Source organism: Arabidopsis thaliana, chromosome 3 (genome assembly GCF_000001735.4).
Source record: "Arabidopsis thaliana chromosome 3, partial sequence".
Taxonomy (NCBI): Eukaryota; Viridiplantae; Streptophyta; class Magnoliopsida; order Brassicales; family Brassicaceae; genus Arabidopsis; species Arabidopsis thaliana.
In genome coordinates, this window is record NC_003074.8 from 4,797,263 (window position 1) to 4,818,078 (window position 20,816).

The 20,816-nt window shown below is 36.3% G+C and overlaps 6 protein-coding genes and 1 non-coding gene across 7 annotated transcripts; 2 read left to right on the forward strand and 5 right to left on the reverse strand.

The window, feature by feature from the left end:
• Positions 1 to 565: 565 nt before the first annotated feature.
• WAG2 (Protein kinase superfamily protein) lies at positions 566 to 2,350 on the reverse strand. The gene has a single exon (NM_112295.4). It carries the CDS (start codon positions 2,204 to 2,206, stop codon positions 764 to 766), a length of 1,443 nt encoding a protein of 480 aa, NP_188054.1. The 5' UTR covers positions 2,207 to 2,350; the 3' UTR covers positions 566 to 763.
• Positions 2,351 to 5,689: 3,339 nt separating this feature from the next.
• Positions 5,690 to 7,206, reverse strand: AT3G14380 (Uncharacterized protein family (UPF0497)). Its single transcript, NM_112296.3, has 2 exons — positions 6,350 to 7,206; positions 5,690 to 6,261 (listed from the first exon to the last, which is right to left on the reverse strand). The coding sequence occupies exons 1-2, from the start codon at positions 6,535 to 6,537 to the stop codon at positions 5,913 to 5,915; spliced, it is 537 nt and encodes a 178-aa protein (NP_188055.1). The 5' UTR covers positions 6,538 to 7,206; the 3' UTR covers positions 5,690 to 5,912.
• A 1,215-nt stretch (positions 7,207 to 8,421) lies between these two features.
• MIR169f lies at positions 8,422 to 8,588 on the reverse strand. Its single transcript, NR_141591.1, has one exon. It is a non-coding gene; the product is annotated as a microRNA ath-MIR169f precursor (primary transcript).
• Positions 8,589 to 9,407: 819 nt separating this feature from the next.
• Positions 9,408 to 12,171, forward strand: AT3G14390 (Pyridoxal-dependent decarboxylase family protein). Its single transcript, NM_112297.3, has 8 exons — positions 9,408 to 9,996; positions 10,133 to 10,307; positions 10,404 to 10,553; positions 10,701 to 10,862; positions 10,944 to 11,129; positions 11,227 to 11,349; positions 11,424 to 11,513; positions 11,612 to 12,171. Exons 1-8 carry the CDS (start codon positions 9,509 to 9,511, stop codon positions 11,690 to 11,692), a joined length of 1,455 nt encoding a protein of 484 aa, NP_188056.1. The 5' UTR covers positions 9,408 to 9,508; the 3' UTR covers positions 11,693 to 12,171.
• Positions 12,172 to 13,625: 1,454 nt separating this feature from the next.
• AT3G14395 (uncharacterized protein) lies at positions 13,626 to 14,219 on the forward strand. The gene has a single exon (NM_112298.5). The coding sequence runs from the start codon at positions 13,782 to 13,784 to the stop codon at positions 14,007 to 14,009; it is 228 nt and encodes a 75-aa protein (NP_566485.1). The 5' UTR covers positions 13,626 to 13,781; the 3' UTR covers positions 14,010 to 14,219.
• Positions 14,220 to 14,223: 4 nt separating this feature from the next.
• UBP25 (ubiquitin-specific protease 25) lies at positions 14,224 to 18,253 on the reverse strand. The gene is made up of 8 exons (NM_112299.4): positions 17,768 to 18,253; positions 17,133 to 17,595; positions 16,977 to 17,052; positions 16,811 to 16,903; positions 16,124 to 16,210; positions 15,197 to 16,044; positions 14,979 to 15,104; positions 14,224 to 14,802 (listed from the first exon to the last, which is right to left on the reverse strand). The coding sequence occupies exons 1-8, from the start codon at positions 17,946 to 17,948 to the stop codon at positions 14,691 to 14,693; spliced, it is 1,986 nt and encodes a 661-aa protein (NP_566486.1). The 5' UTR covers positions 17,949 to 18,253; the 3' UTR covers positions 14,224 to 14,690.
• A 247-nt stretch (positions 18,254 to 18,500) lies between these two features.
• Positions 18,501 to 20,719, reverse strand: AT3G14410 (Nucleotide/sugar transporter family protein). Its single transcript, NM_112300.4, has 7 exons — positions 20,489 to 20,719; positions 20,018 to 20,125; positions 19,886 to 19,920; positions 19,654 to 19,766; positions 19,296 to 19,557; positions 18,937 to 19,205; positions 18,501 to 18,853 (listed from the first exon to the last, which is right to left on the reverse strand). Exons 1-7 carry the CDS (start codon positions 20,588 to 20,590, stop codon positions 18,720 to 18,722), a joined length of 1,023 nt encoding a protein of 340 aa, NP_566487.1. The 5' UTR covers positions 20,591 to 20,719; the 3' UTR covers positions 18,501 to 18,719.
• Positions 20,720 to 20,816: the final 97 nt, after the last annotated feature.

The window sequence follows — 20,816 nt, forward strand, 5'->3', positions numbered from 1 at the left end:
TGACTCAACGATAGAAAAAATCGAACGAAGGATGAACAAAACTAAGTTTTGACTCCAGTCAACTACTAATAAACCATCATCGTTGGATTACTAAATTCCTTACATAACATCATCAAAATTCTCTTTTGTCCAAAAAAAAATAACGTCATCAAAATTCTCAACTAACTCAATCAACCGATAAAGTCTCTCTTTCGTTTAATGCAAAATAAAGAATGAAATTCTAGCTTTAGAACCCCTACCGCTAGGATATTCATACCAATATTTGAAACCAATTGAGCCAAAGTAACTAATATCTTACTGTTACGTTTCATTTTCACCTGTCTTTTTTGGAATACATATTCAATTTGAAAGAAAAAAAAAAAGAGGTCCATCCAGGGAAAAAAAATTTACTAACAAATTTTGGCTTGGAAACTATATAACATGTTAATTAGTCTCTTTCTATCATTAGTGTTCGAATTTGAGATTTTCAAGACTCCTCATTGTGGTGTTAATTTCCAACGGCCGATTCGAACACGTAATTGACCAATAAAATGTTCATGAAGCTATACAAATACAAGTGCATTTACTGAGTTTGCATTTCTTTGCTAATATTATAGACGAAGATAGAAAAATAGATCAATATATACTAGTATCACTTCCATATACAAAATCGTTGAATATTCTATCGTATACATACTCTAACACAGATCATATACACGCCCTCTATATTTTGTTGTTGTTTTAACCCTAAAATCGTATAAGAAAAAAAAAGCGTGAGACAGCCTTAAACGCGTTTGCGACTCGCGTAGCTTTTGCCCACATAGTGATAATAATTACTATTGCTCTGATTTTTACTCCCACCACTAGAGCTTTTACCGCGCAGTAAATATGACAACGCCCTCCACAAAAACGATTTTCTCCGTCGCGGTGAAACGGCAATCACGTGACTAGCATGTGGTCTCGTTGACTTCTTAATCACAAGACCTCTAACTTCTTCCGGTGGCTTATAATGCCTAATCAACGGCCACTTGATTCCATCAAAAAACGGATGACGTTTGATATCTTGCGCACCCCTGGCGCATCCTAGCCTTTTCCTTGGGTCCTTAACCAAAAGCTTCTCAATCAAGTCCCTAGCTTCATCTAAATCACCGTCCATATGGAAACTCGCGGTCTTAGTGGTCGATACTATATTCCGCAGTGTTTGCTCTTTACTCTCTCCCTTAAACGGCGTCGTACCGTACAATAACTCGTAAAGGAATATTCCGAACGCCCACCAGTCTACTCCGCTTCCGTGTCCGTTGCCGGAAACTAGCTCCGGCGCAAGATACTCATGTGTTCCGACACAAGATCTTGAAAACGCCGTTACAGGCTCTGCCGCAAACTCTGAAACAATCTCCTCTCTCTCGTACTTTTTCTCCGCAGCAACGGAGAAGCAACCGCTTCTTCTACGACGAAGCGACGGAGATGAAGAAGATCTCCGGTAGCGACGAGATTTAAAAGTAGGGACAACGTCGGATTTGAAACAAAGATCAAAATCCGACAACATGACGTGTCCGTCTTCACGAAGCAAAACGTTTTCAGGTTTAAGATCGCGGTATACGATTCCCATTGCGTGAAGGTACTCTAATGCAACGAGAACTTCGGCGGCAAAGAATCTAACCGGCTGAATCGGTAAACGGTTACCAGGTTGCTTGCGTAACAAGGAATGTAAGTCTCCATTGGGAGCATAATCAATGAGGAGACACGTGTAGTGAGACTCGTCGATACGAGCATAGAGCGTAGGAAGAAAAGGGTGGTCCAGCAAGGAGAGGATCTCTGCCTCCGTCTCGACCTGAGAGAGCTTCTTCTCCGTCGTGAGACAGTTACGGTCGATGACCTTTAAAGCGAATCTTGCGGAAGAGTCACGGAGGTTACAGAGGAACACTCGGCCTAGGTTTCCGGTGCCGAGGTGGCGTATAAGTTTCAGGTGGCGGAGGTGGATGTTTCCGTCGGAGGAGAGAAGTTTTGCTGATTTGATTGCTGACCAGTGAGGATCATGACGACGGTGGTTGACGGAGGAGGAGGAGGTGGATGAGGTTGTGACTGCAGAGGAAGTAGAGAGTCTGTCGTTGAAGCTTAATGTTAGACTTGTGCGAGCGCTCGAGGAGGCGAATGTACGGTCGGTAGTGGTGGATGTGAAGCTGAGATCAAGATCGGTGTCAGGGAAATAGAAATCTTCTTGTTCCATTTTTTTCTTTCTTGATTCACTTTTTTTTTTGTGTGTCTTTGAGGCAGAGAGTTCTGAGTTATTTATAAAGAAGACATTGGAGACTTGATAGTTAATTAGTTATTTGAAAAAATGATTTTAAAAAAGTTTATGTTTGGGGGTTTTGGGAAGTTGGGAAATGACAAGGGAAAGTGATGATATGTTTGACCTTAACGGGTCATTTATTATTATGTGATTTTAGGTATTAAACAACTATTAATCACGTATGAAAGTCTAAAACTATCACTAATCTTGGGTGTGCAAGCACATGTTTATTTTATCAAACACCGACGATGGTGCATATTTTAAGAAAACTAAACAGTTATACAGTTGATACAGTCGGTCGATAATAATCACGCATTTACAATTATATCATCATAAATATATATAATTCATAACAATTATAAGATGCATTAAAAGAGGGGGGGAAATATTCTTGACGGAAAAACAAAAAAGAAATTTTGAATTATTTTTTCAATTGGTTTTAGTTTTTAATAGGTGGGTAAGAGAGATGGAGTTTATACTGAAATAAAAACTAAACTGGAAGTGAAGAAGAAACATAAGGTCAGTGAAATTAATTGGGGGAGTCTGTGAGCATTAAAGAGGCAGTAACAGCTTGTCGGCTGTAACGTTTATCGAAGTTAGCATCATCACACTTACGTGTACTCACTTGACAGTCTACTCTAACGAGTATCATTAACATATTACCCAATATATATTAGACTTTGAGTCGCTACCGAATATATTTTGGACATAAAACTACTCTCTCTTATAACCTATTATAACCAAAACAATAATAATAAAAAATATTAATTATCAACGTATTCTAGTACAAACTATCTCATGATTTCCATCTATCAAAATTTGATGTAAAAGAAAGAGATTACGAATGCATCATGCATGGGCATTTGATTCTTAACGTGTTTGGGAATTAAATTTTATTTTAGAAGTTGTATGTTAATGACAAATTATGATATTAGTGGATTCTGAAACAATGTATCTTTCTTTGTGAATGATTTCAGTATTTTTGTTAAAAAGTAATAGTTTTTTTTTTTTTTTTTAACACCTCATATAACATGCAACAGTTTTATTATGGAAGTATTTTATACTACAAATATTAATAATTTTTATTTAGTAGTATTAAAACTAAAATAATATCTTCCTTTTTTTTTTGTCGTGGGTCAAAATATTATGAGGGATTCGCATGTTGAAGAGAATATGGGAAATGGATCCATGTGATGGGCCATTACTAAGGCTTCTTACCGTTGCGGGACCCACGTTTGCTCAAAAAGTCTAACTTTGTCCGCCACGTGGCCAACATTGGACCCATCTTTGTCGCTTTTAAATTAGTTTTCTAATCACATATCTGTGGGCCTCTGCTTTTAAACTAATTTATAACTTAGGTTAATAATTCTTCCAATAATTTAATTCTCATTTATTTCCTACCTAAAAATAATATTTTAAAATTTTTGAAAACCCCTTTTCCTTTATATAATACCATCTTAAAAAAAATATTTTATATTTCCAATCAATTATTGAAGTTATCAAATTATTAGCTAGTGGTTTGCTGCTCGTTGATCAGGTTGATTGATACATGGAGTTACTATCTATAAACAAGAAACCAAACAGGTGACATTCGACGATTAGTAGATGACATAACCGGCCGCATAGAGAAGAGTATACATAGATTAATGATTGGTTTAGGTGTAGTTTGTTCAAAGAATATGCTTATGCTCACTTAAGAACAATTTTCTATTAGGTGTCAGACAAAAGAAAGAACAATTTTATATTATATACTCTTTTATTTAATCGTTGAATTACTACTGTCTACAGATATATACCAGATCAGACCGGTACATAAATTACATGATGCAAGTTGCAAAACATAATCGTGAAACATAAAATTGTTAATTAAACCCAAGATCTCAGGAAAAAGGAAAACACGAGGATCTTCCCCTAAGTAGTATGTGTTAACCGGTAATTGAACACAATTATGACAATATATAACATTAAGCGATTTGCATTTCAAGTAATGGGATTCGATTACTTAACCACGTGGTTTGGCATATTATGTTACGATGAACGTGATAATAACATAATTAATACGTCCTTATCTTTCATACTTCTGATCAAGCAGCCTACTTTACAATATACTAGTGTGAATAAACAGTACAATATGAAATATAAGTATTACGTCACTATTTTATTTCAATATATCACTAAAGAAGTAATTCTCATTAAAGATTTCTTGTTTTTATTCAATTTCAGATGCTATGAATAATATATATACACTGTAAATTGAAAACAACAACAAGAACTTACATAGAAAATAACAATAATAATAGATGTGGGAGCAAAGAATCCAACCTGTATTTATAATTATTAGAGAAACCATTATTTGAAGACAAAAGAATGCTAACCTTTCATGTGATGAATAATTGCATTTTGCCACAACTACTTGTAACAGAAAGAGAAAAATCTTCTCATCTATATGATGTCTATAACATAATATATATATTATATATGAAAAGTTATACAAACATTAGTCACTTTATATAGTCTTGAGATTACCTAATCCGTGCCTACCATGAGAATGTAAATATATAAAAAAACTTTATGTCACTTATTATTTAGTAGCACATTATAAAACTTCACATTTCAAACTTATAGTACACATAACGTTTTAAGGAAATGATAGGACTTGCATAAACTCTTGACCTAATTTGTCAATATTTTAACTATTCTTTTACAATTCTTCGTTTCGAGACTACGGTATTAATGCATCGGACTCATTCTAACGTCAAGAAAAGATGCATTGGCGTGTAAACCATAGTTTCCCTTTTGAGGTGCAATGCATCTTAGTTAGAATTCTTTTATATTACGATGATTAAATTTGTTTCAATTATTAATTATAGTTAGTGTGTCCTAATCAAGCTACCTGATTAATCCAACAAGTTTGACATGGTCATATCACATGTACCAACGTTCATTGTGATCAAAACATAACAGAAGGTCCTAATCATCACCTTGGAGCCCACAACATTTTATCTAATAAAACAACATAACATATGGGTTTTCAAATTCATTGAACTATGCCCACTTTTAAGTTGAAATTATTTAAGTATATGAATAAATATCTAACTAGTAGCTATTAAAATATAATTAACGTTACTTATGAATTATTAACATTACCCACCAACAAACAAAGGGACACAAACACATCCTTTCAATCTACAATTACTCTTCCGAAAGTCAAACAGCCGACGTTTAGTTGACTGAAGTAAATATCGGTAGAGTCTCTTATTAGGCAATCTAAGCCCATATATGGTAAATGGGCTTTTTGATTAACGAATTCAAAGACCAAGCTCGTTGAGGAATAAAACCGTTCAAGCTTTTCCCATAGCTCAACCGATTAAATCCAAAAAGACCATCCTAAAAGGCTACAACTTAAAAGAGATAAATAAAAATTATAAAATCATGTTTCGCGTTATAATCTCGACTACGAAACAATAGCGAACTTTAATATGATATAATTTCTGAAAGAAAATGCGTTTTTTTTTTATAAGACAAAAATGTAATTAGCGAAAAACCTTAATATTCAATTACTCACTTTAACCAAATAGGACATATATCTTTATTCCTCTGTCACGCTTGTTGCCTTTGTTTTCTTTGTGTTCTTTGATTTCGTTTAGGGTGCTTCAAATCTGGTGAAGAGTCGATAGGAAGAGATAAGCGAGAGCAACATGTAGAGAAGGGAGACAACGAATGTGAAAACAACCGAAATCAATGCATTATGACAGAAGGATCCATAGGAGTCACAAGCAGAGCTCCAAGTAATGGGTATGTTTCCATAGTATGCTAAGTAAACCGTCTCTGCAGATACAGCCCCAGCCGCTAGAACCACGTATGTGACCACCTGGTCAAGCAAGAACAATGTCCTGACTTGGACCTTGCTTATTGGACACGGAAGCGCTAATATTGCGAGAGCCGAGAGAAGAGAATAAGCAGCACAAACGCCATTAGCACTCACCAAATACCTACAATAAGGGAAAAAAAAGGAAAGGTTATGATTGATTACGCTCTAATGAAGCAAGAAGAGAAAGAGAGAGATAGAAGAAGGTGAACATGAAAGCTCCAATATTTGAGTAAGAAACAGAGCCAAATTCGTTGGAGATAGAGTTCTTGATCATGATGACGAGACCCGTAATACTTAGAGCCATTGATGCTACTCGCAGGACCGCCTCTGCCGATTTCTCAGTGCGATTAAGCACTAAAGCTGATTCGTCAATGGCGGTTTGATCAGTCTTGTCCATCTTTTTTTTTTGGTGTTTAAGGATAGAGAGATCTTTGTCTTTGTCTTTTATAATGTTAAGTGTTTAAAGTCATAAACGACAAAACAGTCGCTCAAGCATTCAATATAATCATGTGATTATATGACGTCACCAGTCTCAATTTTAGGTGACTCTTTTTCTCTATTTTAATCATTTTTTTTTCCAAATTTGGTATTACGTACCAGAAGTAAAGAGATGTGATTAGGCCTTCGTAATTAATGATATAGGTTGTCTGTTTATTCATTTATGATTTTCGGGTATGGACTATTTTCTCTCAATCCTTGTTAAGAAAATTCATTCACATGAATGGTCTAATACTTTTTGCACATGTTAGGAAGGACCGTCTGCACAAGCAGAGACTCCCATCCATGTTGACATCTTTACCTAAGTTATTTCAAGAACATTATGTACGCTTAAGTCTACTTTATAATAGTAAATGACATAGGATAGGACGACCATATAAATATTTATTTTTTGTTTTTTTGACAACCGTCAAGACAGAACGAATAGAATCTGAATAGTTGAAATGTGAATAGTATTGAATTCGTAACACTAGTTATCGCATCAAAATGAGATTTTTAGTATCGACCTTTGCATATTCCACGCGTCACCTCTCCAAGCAGCATACGAGTATCAAACTATAGCTACCTCGTGACTAAAATTTATGGGTATTGAGAAAATAAAACAAAGTAATACTGTTAGATATATCTCAACTACTTTTGTTAGCAGTACACCGTATATATACATGTTTTTGCTAAAGAATAACAATTGACGTACTAATTTTACCTCATTAATATATATGGTGAAATAGGTGATTAGTATATTTACCTAATTCACCATATATGAATATGGTGGCAAACTGAGATATAAGAGGGAAGGTGATTTTCATGCAAATTTTTTTTTTATTTTTTTTTGAATGAATGCAAAATTTATTCAAAAAAAAAAAACCTGGGCTACATCAAGTACTTCATTTCTGAGTTTTTGAAAAATCTAAAGACAACAAAAGACTTTACAATTTAATAAAAAAATAATAAAAATACTTTATCACTCTCAACGAAATTGTTGATTTAATAACGTATCTCTTGGTAAAACAGCGTTTTATTTGACGAAATTGTTATAAATGAATAAAATGATAATAGAAACTAGTGTGGTACGTAAAATACCTCTCATTTGGCAAAATAACGGTTATGTATCATGAGTATTGCATACGACAGCGTGCTTAAATAGTGTGCTTTCAGGAGAAAATATATACCAAGTTATTTGCTGAAATTACCACGCAAATCTGAGGTTCGAATGGCAAAATAAAAAACCAATGTCATTTCCTTAATGTATTAAGGTCATTTAAATAAAATTGTACACTTTTTTCACCTGTAAGCGTTCCAAAGTGTAGAATGGATAACTAGAAGGGTCAAAGGTATAATATTAATAAGCGAACTCACTTTTTGCCCAAGTGATTTCACTTCTTACATTTGCTTGATATAGTTACCCAAAAGTGTATATATATTCCCTTATACAATTGTTCTATTTTCTGGATTATAAGGGGAATAAGAAAAAAGAAAAGAGAGAGTATATAATAATACTTTTATAAAGTGATGTTAGATTCTAATTTGTAACGAAAAGTTCAAAGTGAAAGAAAAAACGAAAAAGTTTTTCTGTTTTGTTTTATATCTATAGCCAAGAAAGTTTCTCAGATTTACAAGAAGTTAACTGAGAAAAACAAAAAAAAAACTTATGAAGCATGAAAGACTAATTAACGAGGTGATTAATTTTGAGACAAATTAAACATCGAATTAAAAGTAACATTTGGAGGGTTTATATGTTATATATGTGACATGATAAGTCCGATTCATGACTAATGTATATCTGGAATCTAACATGGAAGAATAGAGAACGAAGCAGAGCCAAGGTCAACTTGCCAGACACGAATCAACAGATTGTGAATGAGACCAAATCAATGGTCATAAACCGGTTGGGTTTAAACCGGCAAGTCATCCTTGGCTCAATTCCATTCGTTATTCCTTCATGCAAGACCCTCTGATACAACCAAAGACTCCCATTACAATATTCTTTCGATCACGAGCTACTTATTTTCAAATGTGTTACCTCTTTCGTGACTCTTGTGTTGTGTGGTAAAGCCTAGTCGAGATGTGTCGGTATATATAGGCATACATATACAAATGCGACAAAATAAGTATATTATATTGTTTAATTTCTATATTCCATTTCTATATGCATGGCTGGGATTTTTGACCAAAACCCTAATTCAAGAATAGAATCCAAAAGATGGGATCAAAGAATATAATCTAATGGGCTGACCACATTTTCCGATTTAATTCGCATAGTTAATATTCTTTCCACTACTTTATGCCGCAGAAATTTGTAATTAAGTAAGACAAAGAAATACAGATATAAGATGGTCGTAGAAACCAGTAGAGGAATTTCATTTTTCGTGGATAAGTGGAATATTAATAAGAGAATGGTCTTTACTCTTTACAGTGGGAAATGGGAATAGTAGCCCATTATAATTTCATCAGATTCTATATATGCATGTTTGTATAAGCTAAAATAAATACGTTTAAGCATTCTTCAAAAAAATTTACAAGTTCTAGAGACTCTCTTAACGTCGGCAATTTATATTCTACTTTACATGACACTTTCAGGAAAAGAAAACTATACTCACTAGCAGATCATTAAATTTTCTTTTTCTTTTTTTGAATGAACCTTAGTTGTGGTTTTTATTTTTGTTAGCTAGAAACTTCAGTGTTTTTTTTCCGCCAATGGTAGTGCTTTGATGATGGTCCGGCCCAATTCATAGAAGGCCTTGAAAATGGGCCAGACCAATTCAGAGACCCAACAAGCTCGACTGTATACACAAAATTCACAAAAACAGCTTTTGAGAAGTTTTCTTCTTCTTCACCTTATTTTCGGGTATCAAAGCCACAAAACCCTGAGAATGGCGGCAGCTACTCAATTTCTCTCCCAACCTTCGTCTCTCAATCCACACCAACTGAAGAACCAAACCTCACAACGCTCCAGAAGCATCCCTGTCTTGTCTCTTAAATCCACATTGAAGCCACTTAAACGCCTCTCCGTGAAAGCCGCCGTCGTTTCTCAAAACTCGTCCAAAACCGTGACGAAGTTCGATCACTGTTTCAAGAAATCATCAGATGGGTTTCTCTATTGTGAAGGAACTAAAGTTGAGGATATCATGGAGTCAGTGGAGAGAAGACCCTTTTACTTATATAGCAAACCTCAGATCACTAGAAACCTCGAGGCTTATAAAGAAGCATTGGAAGGAGTGAGCTCTGTGATTGGTTACGCTATCAAAGCTAATAACAATCTTAAAATTTTGGAGCATTTGAGAAGTTTAGGCTGTGGTGCTGTGCTCGTTAGTGGAAATGAGCTTAGACTTGCTCTTCGTGCTGGTTTCGATCCCACAAAGTAACATTCTTTATTTACCCATTATTGCCCTGTATCTGATTTAGAGAGCTTTAACTTCATCCCTATAACAAAGTGTTTGACTTGTTGATGGAATCAGTATTGATATGAATGGTATGATTTGGTGTAAAATGAATAGGTGCATTTTCAATGGAAATGGCAAGTCTTTGGAAGATTTAGTTCTAGCTGCTCAAGAAGGTGTTTTCGTTAATGTCGATAGTGAGTTTGACTTGAATAACATTGTGGAAGCTTCAAGAATTTCTGGTAAGCAGGTCAATGTACTGCTGCGTATCAATCCTGATGTTGATCCTCAGGTATGGTTAAAATTTACTTTAAACTTTAGCATCATGTCTAACATAATTGGTCTTGGATATTAGTTAGTGAGCTTTTCTGTTTTATACATTTTTCAGGTGCATCCATATGTTGCTACTGGGAACAAGAACTCAAAGTTTGGTATCAGGAACGAGAAGCTTCAATGGTTTCTGGATCAGGTCAAGGCACATCCCAAAGAGCTGAAGCTTGTTGGAGCTCATTGCCATCTAGGCTCTACCATTACTAAGGTAACACTCTGATTATAGTTGCTTAAAGTTGTATTTTGATGTAATCAGATGAATATGGATTGCTCTCTGTTTAGTGTTTGCTTTTGGTCCGTCCTTAGATCTCAACTCTTGAGCTCTACGTATTTGCGTATGTTCTGTTTATTCCAGGTGGATATATTCAGAGATGCGGCAGTTCTCATGATAGAATACATTGACGAGATCCGGCGTCAAGGTTTTGAAGTTAGTTACTTGAACATTGGTGGTGGTTTAGGGATTGATTATTACCATGCCGGCGCTGTCCTTCCCACACCCATGGATCTCATCAACACTGTAAGAACAACATCTCTTTCGTTCATTTGATCTCAAAAGTAGTGGGATGGTAGAATTGTTACAATCCTTGATGTGTTCCAGGTAAGAGAGCTTGTTCTTTCACGAGACCTGAATCTAATAATCGAGCCAGGGAGATCTCTGATTGCAAACACTTGCTGTTTCGTCAACCATGTAACTGGTGTGAAGACGAATGGAACTAAGAACTTCATAGTCATTGATGGAAGTATGGCTGAGCTTATCCGTCCCAGTCTTTATGATGCTTATCAGGTAAAAACAAATATACTTCTCACAACAGCATCTGCAGATTTTGGTCCCCTTTGAGCTATAGCTAAACATTCTCTTGTTCATGTTTTTAACTCAAAAGCACATTGAGTTGGTCTCTCCTCCACCGGCTGAAGCAGAGGTTACCAAATTCGACGTAGTGGGTCCTGTCTGTGAATCTGCTGATTTCCTGGGCAAAGACAGAGAGCTTCCCACTCCTCCACAGGTATGATAAGGATATGATTCTGTTTGGAAGCTCAGGTAATGTGGAATCTTATGAGTTTATTGTATTCATTACAGGGAGCTGGTCTGGTGGTTCATGACGCTGGTGCATACTGTATGAGCATGGCTTCCACTTACAATCTCAAGATGCGTCCTCCGGAATACTGGGTACCAACACATTTTCTTGTTCCAGGAGAATCAAGATCCCGAGAGAAATTGTCATGAATTTGAACTTATTTTCTTCAATGTGTTGTTTGTTTTTGCAGGTTGAAGAAGATGGGTCGATCACTAAGATAAGGCATGCTGAGACATTCGATGACCATTTGCGTTTCTTTGAAGGTCTATGAACTCTTAGATTTACTCATCATTGTTGCTTTTTTGATTGAATTGTATGATTATTCGGAATCAGGACCATAATGATATTGCTGTTTTAGATTTTCACATTATGTGCTTTGATTCAAAGTCAATGAAGTGATCATATGAATAAGAAAACGTTCACAAGTCAAGACAGAAAATAAGAGGTGATTCTGATTATAAGAGGAGTCTTTCAAGCCAAAGTCGTCCATTGTCCAAACACATAAACACTCATCTAAGCTTCTTCCCATAGCTATAAGAAGATTCTTTCAAGCTTTTTGTTCACAAGTTTGCTTGCAGAACTAAATGAATCAATAACTACAACTACTATGTCATTAATCAAGAAACTAAAAGAAGATAGTTCATAGTTCACAGGACAAGTAAAGTGAATTTGGTTTATCATGTAGTGACTTACCGCCACAAGTCTAATTTCATCATGGGTTATAAGGAAGATTCCAAAATAAACCTTTTAATGTGTAAATGAGACGGTGGCTGGAAACTTGAAGTAGCAAAATGGTCCCATGCGACGCCGTATTGGCGCGGCCACCTCTCTCCGCCATATAATAGAGGTGGTCCTTTAAGTTTTATTTTCTTTCTGTGGTTTCTATGTTACCGTACGTATCAATTTTTAAAAGCAGCTATACATGGTACGACGTCTAACAACTATGTTACCTGAATTGTCCCATCGGGCCATTTAATATGTGGATGGTTGCATTTTTCTTCTTCTAAGTGACTAGTTTGTACTTGGTAAAGTGTTTACGCTAACATCCATTTGTAAGTTTGATTCAACAAATTAACTTCAACAGTGAAATGAACATGTCTAATTTGGAAAAGTTTGATTTCAAACTGAATATGTTAAAAATTTCTCAGCATAAATAAGATTAATATCCAAATGTTAATTAATTATTTTATTTTCAATTGGATGATCATAAAACTTGCAAAATAATTAATCAGAAAAAGAAGAAGCAAATTTTTTAATTATACTTGAACAATGAAAACCTAAATCCCTGCAATTTGGCTTTTGAATTTAGTAAGAGACGTTAGTGTATGAATGTATGTATATGTCATCTTCACGAATTAATGCTAAAAGTTTGGCAAATCTTTGGTTGGCCAACTCATTTGGCTATGATATGTTGTTACCATTATATATGCATGTTGCTGTCAATTTTTCTCTTTTCCAGAAGTTTAGAAAATCATTATATAGTTATATTACAGGGTACGTATCATATCATACAGCCACATATCAAGAGGATTAGAAAAAAGGAATCTGTGATAATCATAGTCTTGAATTTAGCAAACAAAAATTGTTTTAAATCACTGAGCCACTTTTATCTAAATCTGAATAGAAATATATACTGTATTCTGTAGTCTTGGGAATTATAAGTTGAAGATAAATATGATCTTTAAACGATAAACAAGTAAAGGATGGAAACGTATATAACTATTATTTGAGAAAAGAAATTGAAAGCTATAAAGGCTAATAGAGCCCCCACACCGGCCGTCTTCCCTTTTGAAAGCAACTTGGTACCTTTTAACTTGATCTTACATCCGTACCAGTGTGTTTACAGATACAATCTGGATCATTTGATCTTTGTTTTGGTGGTGTTTATATGTTGTTGTGTAATCGAATGATTTCTTCATCGTATAGGTTCAAAGCCAGAGATGGTTGTAATTTGGTACATTGATACTTACTTGACATTGAAGATTACCAAATAATTAAGCTTGGTGCCAAATTAAAACGTTTTTTATTTTCTTTTACGTGTGTGTAAAATATGGTGGTTGATTAATTGTGCATATCTAAAGATAAAATCATATCATTGAAAATTAGGTTTGATTTTGTCGGGAGTGTAAGTTCTCTTTCACATATATTATTGTCCTTTTGTAGATGCAATCATGCAAGTGCTTTAACACTTCCATTCATACTCTCTATAAATTCACTTCATCACTTCTCACCAAAACCCTTCACAAATAATCTTGTCCAACAATCTCTCATTTCTCTCTTTCTTTTTTCCTTCCCATGCGCAACGAAGAAGCTTTCTTCTCCCAACATTCTCTTTTGGATTCAGAAGATCTCAATCAGCAATGGAAACAGTTAAGACCTCCAGGTTCACTACTGAGGTGGCTCCGGCTAAGTTTATATCGGCGACAAGAGAACCATTCAAGAACATGTTGACAACAATCTCCGAGGAAGACTTTGACTTTGATGAACTAGTCAGAGCCACTGCAGAGAGACTCTCTTCTTCTTGTCCAGGCTCCTCCTCCTGGTCTCTTGCTCACTACGCCAAGATCAACAGAGTCTCTTCTTCTTAGAGCATTCAATTGCCATCCCAAAATGCATTTTTTTCTTTCTCTTTTTCAATAATACCAAAGAAGATGATCTGTTTGTAATCTCTTCAGCATCAGAGTTTTTTTATCTACTTCGCGTTGTTGAATGTTTTCCTGCTAGCATTCTTGAATTATTTTATGATCACTTCTGTTTATTAGCATTCTTGAATCATCTATGATCGATCCTTTTATGTACTACCAACGAACCATCCATATATTTTACTGGAACGAAAGCACGAAACCATGTCCGATGTTAATATGTTTAACGAAAAACCACAAATACAATACACAAATTCAAGAACGTTCTTATACTAAAAATTTCCACAGGACTTGTATATTTGTGTAAAGCTTCATCGATAAGAGGCAAAAAACAAGAAGGCGTTATATTATACAGAATGAGATCTGTTTTTTTTTTCTTTTTTTTTCCGGTAATTACTTTTACTCTCTTCCAAAAATGTAATAATAATAGAAAAGAAAAAAACTCACTTCACCATCATCACAGTCGCAGGAAAAAATCTCGATCCGCTCACTCTGTATAATCAGACTAGCCGGATGGGTTAAGCAATGATGAAATGAGGAATGAGGAGTGTGTGTGTGAAGGGACCAAGTAGAGGCTTCATGCTTCCAGAGATTCGAGTCATTTTTGTTGAAGCAAAAAACAATGGTTCACGAGTACTTCTTCTTGCTAATCTCCCAGATACGATTTACCAGATCTGCTTTCAACTCCTCTGGAATCTGTGATTTCAAACTTGATTTCACATCTTCAATCAACCTCCTTCTGCACAAAGGTCCAACCATCCAAAACATGAATTTAAATATGACGATTATAATGAAGCATGAAGCCAAAAGAGGTCCAAATGCAATATATGCAGATTCTAGCTATTATACTCAAGTAAGAGGAAGAGAATGTATGAGAAGATCATAGGGAACAGGAATAATTCGTGCTTCACTTACTTCAAGTCGCTACCATCTTCTCCACCTGATTGCTCTGTACGCAATCTCTTCTTGGCATGCATGGAGATGAGAACCTTGTCATACCATCCGCATGAACGTAGATGTGACAGCGCGTCTTTTTTCAGGCTGTGGAAATGTGCAACACAATCAATTATAGGTTAGCTATGGCGTCGGAATATAATAGCGAGTATTTAGCAAAGGCACAAAACCGAAGTTACCTCTCTTTTATTGCTTCAAGTTCATTCCGAGATGATTCGTCTTTTCTCAGCAAAATGCAGGGGTCTTCCTTTGTTGAAGAACACAAGCCTTTGGATTGGGTGGTACTAACACCGTTCCTCTCAGTTTCGGGGTGAGCAGTTCCATTTTGTGAGCCATTACTTCCACATGGATGTAAGTTATCCTTGTGGTGATCACCCCCATTGCTGGAGCCATTACTCCGCTCATGAGGATGCAATGCCACTTTATGATTACTACTACCTGGTGCACTGCCGTTTTCTTTAACTCCATTGCCACCATTTTCAGTACCAAACTTTCTCTCCGTACCAGAGTTAACTTTAGTCGGCAAAACTGATACACTATTCTCTTTGTTTGCCTTTGGAGCTATGTTCTCATCTTGGTGGAAAGAAAGTCTACCATTGACAGGAGAGACCCTTTTGGCACCAAGGTTGACAGATATACTGACTTTCGCATGTGGCCTTAAAGGCGCCTTTTCAACTTTGGAAGAAAGCAGGTTATCCTCTAGTGGGGCCTGCTCGGCTCGTGGTTTGGGCCTAATAAATTTATGGGGCTTTGAAGAAGCCAGGTTACCCTTCTGGAAGGACTGCTCGGCTTGAGGTTTCATGTTGAAACCATTAAGGGGCCCAATAAACTTCTGGGGATTTGATGTCTCACAGCCATTAACTTCATGAGATGTAGTCCCATTGGATGTTACCAGAGTTTTAGCAGACGCTGGCCTCTGGTTTGAACGGCTGAAAAACAGGATATAAGCTTTCTCTGATAAAACCTCCTGCAAGGTGGAGAGCGAGACAAACGAATCATTGCAGCAATACCATCGACCCAAGGAATCCTACACAAGACAGTTAAGATATCAGCAAGTAGTTCGAGAGTTCCAGTTGCTTGAAAATTAAAAAAGGACATAAAAGAACCTTAACGTATGCATAATAGTGCCCAGATTCAGGAGAAAATCCTGAGTGCACAATTATCCCAAAGAGCTTGTATTCCGGTTGAGGGTCCTGCAGTTTTTAATAGAGTAAACCAATAAGCAAAAAGTAGGAATTGGGAAGTACAGTTACATAGAGCAAGAAAATTTTCACAAGCTAGAGCACTATGATGATTCAATAGGTAGATGCAGGGACTAATAATCATATTGAATTTCATGTAAGAGAACTTGGAAGCAATAAATCAAAATATTTAACAGCCTATGACAAAACATGATATAGACTAGAAGCATAATATCAAACTTAGCTGCTTGACCAAACTTGTCTCAACCTTAACTTTTTTTTTTCCAACTTGTCTCATTCTTAACTAATCAGATATAATCAAAGCAATACTTGAAAGTGATGTCAGACTTCTGCCTCAATAATTCAAAGGATAAAACTTAGCCAACCTAAAAACTATGAACGTTGCAAATTCATTCGATATTCTATATGCAAATCATGTCAAAAGGCTTAATCAGGTTGAAAATCCAGTTAAACGCTGCAGTAAACTATTCATCCTGCACTAAAACCCCTAACATTCTGATATGCATCTAACTGGATATGTAGAACCATTGCACAACTAACAGAAACTGGCAACACACTTAAAGTTAAGTTGAAAGTGTCAGAATCTTGTACCTTGCTTGCTTTACTCATGAAGTTCGAGAGAACCAGAATCTCACCAAATGAAATGGCTTTATCAATCTTCCCACCAAAAATGCCCCCAAACCTCTGCAAATCCATTAAAATTATTATATAACTAAAATAATTGCCACCTTTTGTAAACAGAACATGATACACTTACTTTCAATTGGATAACAAGGATATTAGGCGCTTGCAGTATAGACATCTGCTTCCTCGCCGTCACCAGTTTTTCACAGCTAAATCAAATTGAAAATTTCAGTTAAAAACAGAACCACAAAAACTGAAAGAAAGACAAACTAGAAGAGAAATCACTTACGACTCGCATCTATACTTATTGTTGCCATCTAAAATCTCTGATTGAAAGAACTTTTGCAATGACTCCTTCACAGAGCTACTCTGCAAAATCTCAAGACTGATATCCATAATCTCATCGGCTTTATTAGACTCCGCACCACAAGACAAACACTTGACCTGGCTCTGCAAAGCACCACCAAAAATCTCCTTCACGACACTATTGCCATTAAAGGGCTCGTTACCGTTGTATCGCAACTTCTTGAGTCTGAGAGACGTATTGTGGCATGCATCAATGACATAGCGCAAGAACTCATGAGCATCCTCTTGACGACCAAGCTTAAAATGCTCAGCAAAAATTTTGAGACAGCTTGAAATCTTGTTAGGCGCATCGGTAGTTAGATCCACACTAAGAGACCTTGCTATTCTTTTCTCAACTATGCAAAATGGACAATCCCTTTTCCTCTCTCCATCCACATATGTGTCGCCTATCAAAATCTCGAACAGAGAGAACACCAATCAAAAGCGTCAGAGATACAAAACAACAAGTGTATCTATAAGAAACTATAATTCCAGAACCTATTAGAAGCTAATGATCAACTTCCAATTGAAAAAAGTTTCGATAACCCTAAAGTGTGAAAGGAGGAGGAGAAAACGTACAGTGAGAGGAGTGTTTGTGAGTAAGGCAGAAATTAGCGAGAGGAGGAGTGAAAGTGAGACACTGAAGGACACTATTGAGGTAACAGGTGTTGCCGAGATTCCGTAACCCTAAGGGAGGACCATTCCTACGCTTTTGACTCAGTAGACTCGGCATCCAGCTCATCTGCAGTTTAAATCCCATTCAAAATCGGTTATTCTCCGCCGGAGAAAACCAACCAAGCAACCGCTCATCGCTGACTCGCCGCCGCGGCCAAGCCAACAGCTGCGATCGCATCTTTTGTCACCACGCGTTTTCCTCGCTTTTCTCTTTCTCTTCTAATTCACGTTTTGGGGGCTTCCTCCAATCAATTTGTAGTCGAAATTAAAGGAAGATTTTCACGAATTTGAAAGAGTTGGGGAAGGAAGAAGATGAAGATCGAATTCGATGAAGGTAACTGCCGAGGGAAGAGACCCGCCCAGCAACAAACCCCACAATCCCTTCGCGATGTTTATTTACCCTCGTCCCATTTTTTATTTTTAAAAAAATATAATTTCCAGGTAGGTAAACAAAAAAGGAAATACTGTTACTGGGCTTTTTAGGCCCATCTTTTAAGCCAATAGGAAAAGTCGATACACGATTTATCTACGTGTAGCCATATTTTTTTAATTATTAAATTTAAGCTGATGATATTCAGAAAATATTTACTTCTTGGAAAGGACAAAAATAAAACTAAATTTACTTTTTTTTTTTCTTTCTCTGCCTTATGTGGATGATAAATTTTCGGATAATAACCTACAAAATGTGAATAAAATTTATGAGAATTGAACAAATTGATTCATCTTTTTTTTTTCCTTTCCCTGGTACAGAGTTTGTTGTATAAGTTATATAATTCGGACGGTACAAATGAGAAAACAAACAATCAAAGATTACCTCAAAGACTGATGATGAGAAACTACATTTTCTCGGACATCATCATCTCTCTGTATTAGTATTACCTTGTGACACCAACGGTATTGATTCAGCATCTCCTGGAGTTTCTGTGGTAACAACTTTGGATGCTTCCTTCTTCAGCTTATGGTTGTTATAAGCCGCTACACCGGCAATAGCTGTGTGTGAACACAGAGCACACTGTATGAGAAGCAAATTTTTTTCTTGTTAGCCAATTTGTATGTGAGAAGTTTTGTCTTACCGATGGCGTAACCGAAAAGATTGATGATTGTGAGTTTCGTGTCGGCAAAGAGAAGAGCTGACACCAAGACAACCACCCAATCCTTGACAACGCCAGCAACTCGGATAGTGAGAGCACTCGTGTGAGAAATCACCAAGAAAACCGACAAGTTGAGGGCAAATGTACAGAGGGAATTAAGGGTCAACACTACAAAGTGGAAGTTCCATGGGCCATTGCCATCTATCTTCGATTTCTCTAGAAAGATCCACGGCACAAACAAGCAGATAGCACTGCAAAGGAGGTACAAAAAGATAAAAGTAACCCTTAGGCTTAAATAATGAGAGAAATGAGATGGCTTCCTCTTCTTCGATTTTACTTACCTGCATGGGCTCACGTAGTACATAAGAGAGATTGGGTTTAACTTGATGCCCTTCCTCTTGACAAGAAGTTCCATGAAGATTAGCCTCAGGGCTTCTCCAACAACACCACCCATTTGGTAAACCACTCCAATCCAGTTGATGTTTAATTCCCCATAAGAAGCTACTAAAACACCAAAACTTATGATAGACATTATCAAAAGCATCCTGCAGCTCATCATTTCAAGTCCAGCAGCTACTCCAAGAATAAACACAGCAACAGGCACTGCAAGTATGGTTGAAGAATACTGTACATTGTTAGTCAGATATAAGAAGTAAACATAAGACTTATGAGGAACCAAGAGCATGAACAGTTTCTTACTTATAGCCTTCAACATCTGCGCAAATGCAACTGATATGTAGAGGTAGGCAGTGTTTCCCAACCAGAGGGTCATTGCAAACATTGCACCTATTGGAATAACTGACGTAACATATCTGAGTACATAAAGTGAGTTAATACTGCTACATTGATAAAATTAGTAAAGATATTTATGTTATGGGTATTTTCGACTACTCCAAAATCAAATTCCTTACGAAGTCTCTTTCTTCCTTACATTTCTAGTGTCATTCCTTCCTCGACCTTCACAATCTTCATGGAGAAATAAATAGAGAACAGAGAAGGGACCAAAAGTTAGGCAGTCTTTACTTGTGAACAAAAACAGAAAGAACATTAATTGCAAGATTACCTTAAGAACTTTGGTAAGAAGAAAGCACAAGACAGAGGAAAAGATCATATGGAGTAAAGTCAATCCAAGAGGATAAGGGAAATTAATTTCCTTAGATGACAAAACCCACTGCAGCAGAGCAATTCAAAGACAAAAACGTTAGTCATGACGAAAAGAGAGAAACCACAATCTATGAATCGTTACTTGCTACAGATTGTAAAACGGTGAACTCTGATGCATAAGCAATAACAGAGAGGTCAAAAGCAAACACAACACGATCAAACAAAAGCAAACGGATGTTGAATTCTACACAACCGAGGGATTCTAAAATCTGCTAGTCAACTTCCTAGAAACTAGCACAGTACATTGCACATACCAGCTCAATTCCTTACGAAAACTAGCGATCGGTTTCTACAAATCGAAAGAGCACAAAACAATACGATGCGAGAACATAGATCCAGGGAAATATAGATTGTGAGATTTAAGGTAAACCTTATTGAAGAAGATTTGACCACTAGAAAGAGCGATATAGAGAAGAATGTAAGCATAGGTCACGAATTCAGCTCTCATAAAGCCTTTGCTCCGATCCGCCATTGAAACCGATTATTATGATCTCAGATTACGGAATAAAAGTTGTCGCTTCTGGTTTTTATGTAACACTTTTCCGAGTGCTTTTTGTTTCTTTTCCAATCGTCTTCTCCTTCACTGAGTATTTCACTTTCCCATCTTCTCAAATTTCAACAACAGCTAAATAAGAGCGACGGTGACGACTTTAAGTGGGTCCCACTTTTTATTATCCTCTCTCATTTTATGGGCTTTT

What these genes read in the sequence shown, in the direction of transcription:
- WAG2 (NM_112295.4), bottom strand. Translation starts at nt 2,206, where the DNA reads ATGGAACAAGAAGATTTCTATTTCCCTGACACCGATCTTGATCTCAGC.
- AT3G14395 (NM_112298.5), top strand. Translation starts at nt 13,782, where the DNA reads ATGGAAACAGTTAAGACCTCCAGGTTCACTACTGAGGTGGCTCCGGCT.
- AT3G14410 (NM_112300.4), bottom strand. Translation starts at nt 20,590, where the DNA reads ATGGCGGATCGGAGCAAAGGCTTTATGAGAGCTGAATTCGTGACCTAT. An exon ending in GTCAAATCTTCTTCAATAAG is followed by an intron (nt 20,126 to 20,488) that starts GTTTACCTTAAA and finishes GCTCTGCTGCAG; the next exon opens with TGGGTTTTGTCATCTAAGGA. An exon ending in GAAGGAATGACACTAGAAAT is followed by an intron (nt 19,767 to 19,885) that starts GTAAGGAAGAAA and finishes TTATGTACTCAG; the next exon opens with ATATGTTACGTCAGTTATTC.
- AT3G14390 (NM_112297.3), top strand. Translation starts at nt 9,509, where the DNA reads ATGGCGGCAGCTACTCAATTTCTCTCCCAACCTTCGTCTCTCAATCCA. An exon ending in TAGGCTCTACCATTACTAAG is followed by an intron (nt 10,554 to 10,700) that starts GTAACACTCTGA and finishes TGTTTATTCCAG; the next exon opens with GTGGATATATTCAGAGATGC. An exon ending in AGCTTCCCACTCCTCCACAG is followed by an intron (nt 11,350 to 11,423) that starts GTATGATAAGGA and finishes TATTCATTACAG; the next exon opens with GGAGCTGGTCTGGTGGTTCA.
- AT3G14380 (NM_112296.3), bottom strand. Translation starts at nt 6,537, where the DNA reads ATGGACAAGACTGATCAAACCGCCATTGACGAATCAGCTTTAGTGCTT. An exon ending in TCAAATATTGGAGCTTTCAT is followed by an intron (nt 6,262 to 6,349) that starts GTTCACCTTCTT and finishes CCCTTATTGTAG; the next exon opens with GTATTTGGTGAGTGCTAATG.
- UBP25 (NM_112299.4), bottom strand. Translation starts at nt 17,948, where the DNA reads ATGGGATTTAAACTGCAGATGAGCTGGATGCCGAGTCTACTGAGTCAA. An exon ending in TCCTTGTTATCCAATTGAAA is followed by an intron (nt 16,904 to 16,976) that starts GTAAGTGTATCA and finishes ATGGATTTGCAG; the next exon opens with AGGTTTGGGGGCATTTTTGG. An exon ending in TCATGAGTAAAGCAAGCAAG is followed by an intron (nt 16,211 to 16,810) that starts GTACAAGATTCT and finishes TAAAAACTGCAG; the next exon opens with GACCCTCAACCGGAATACAA.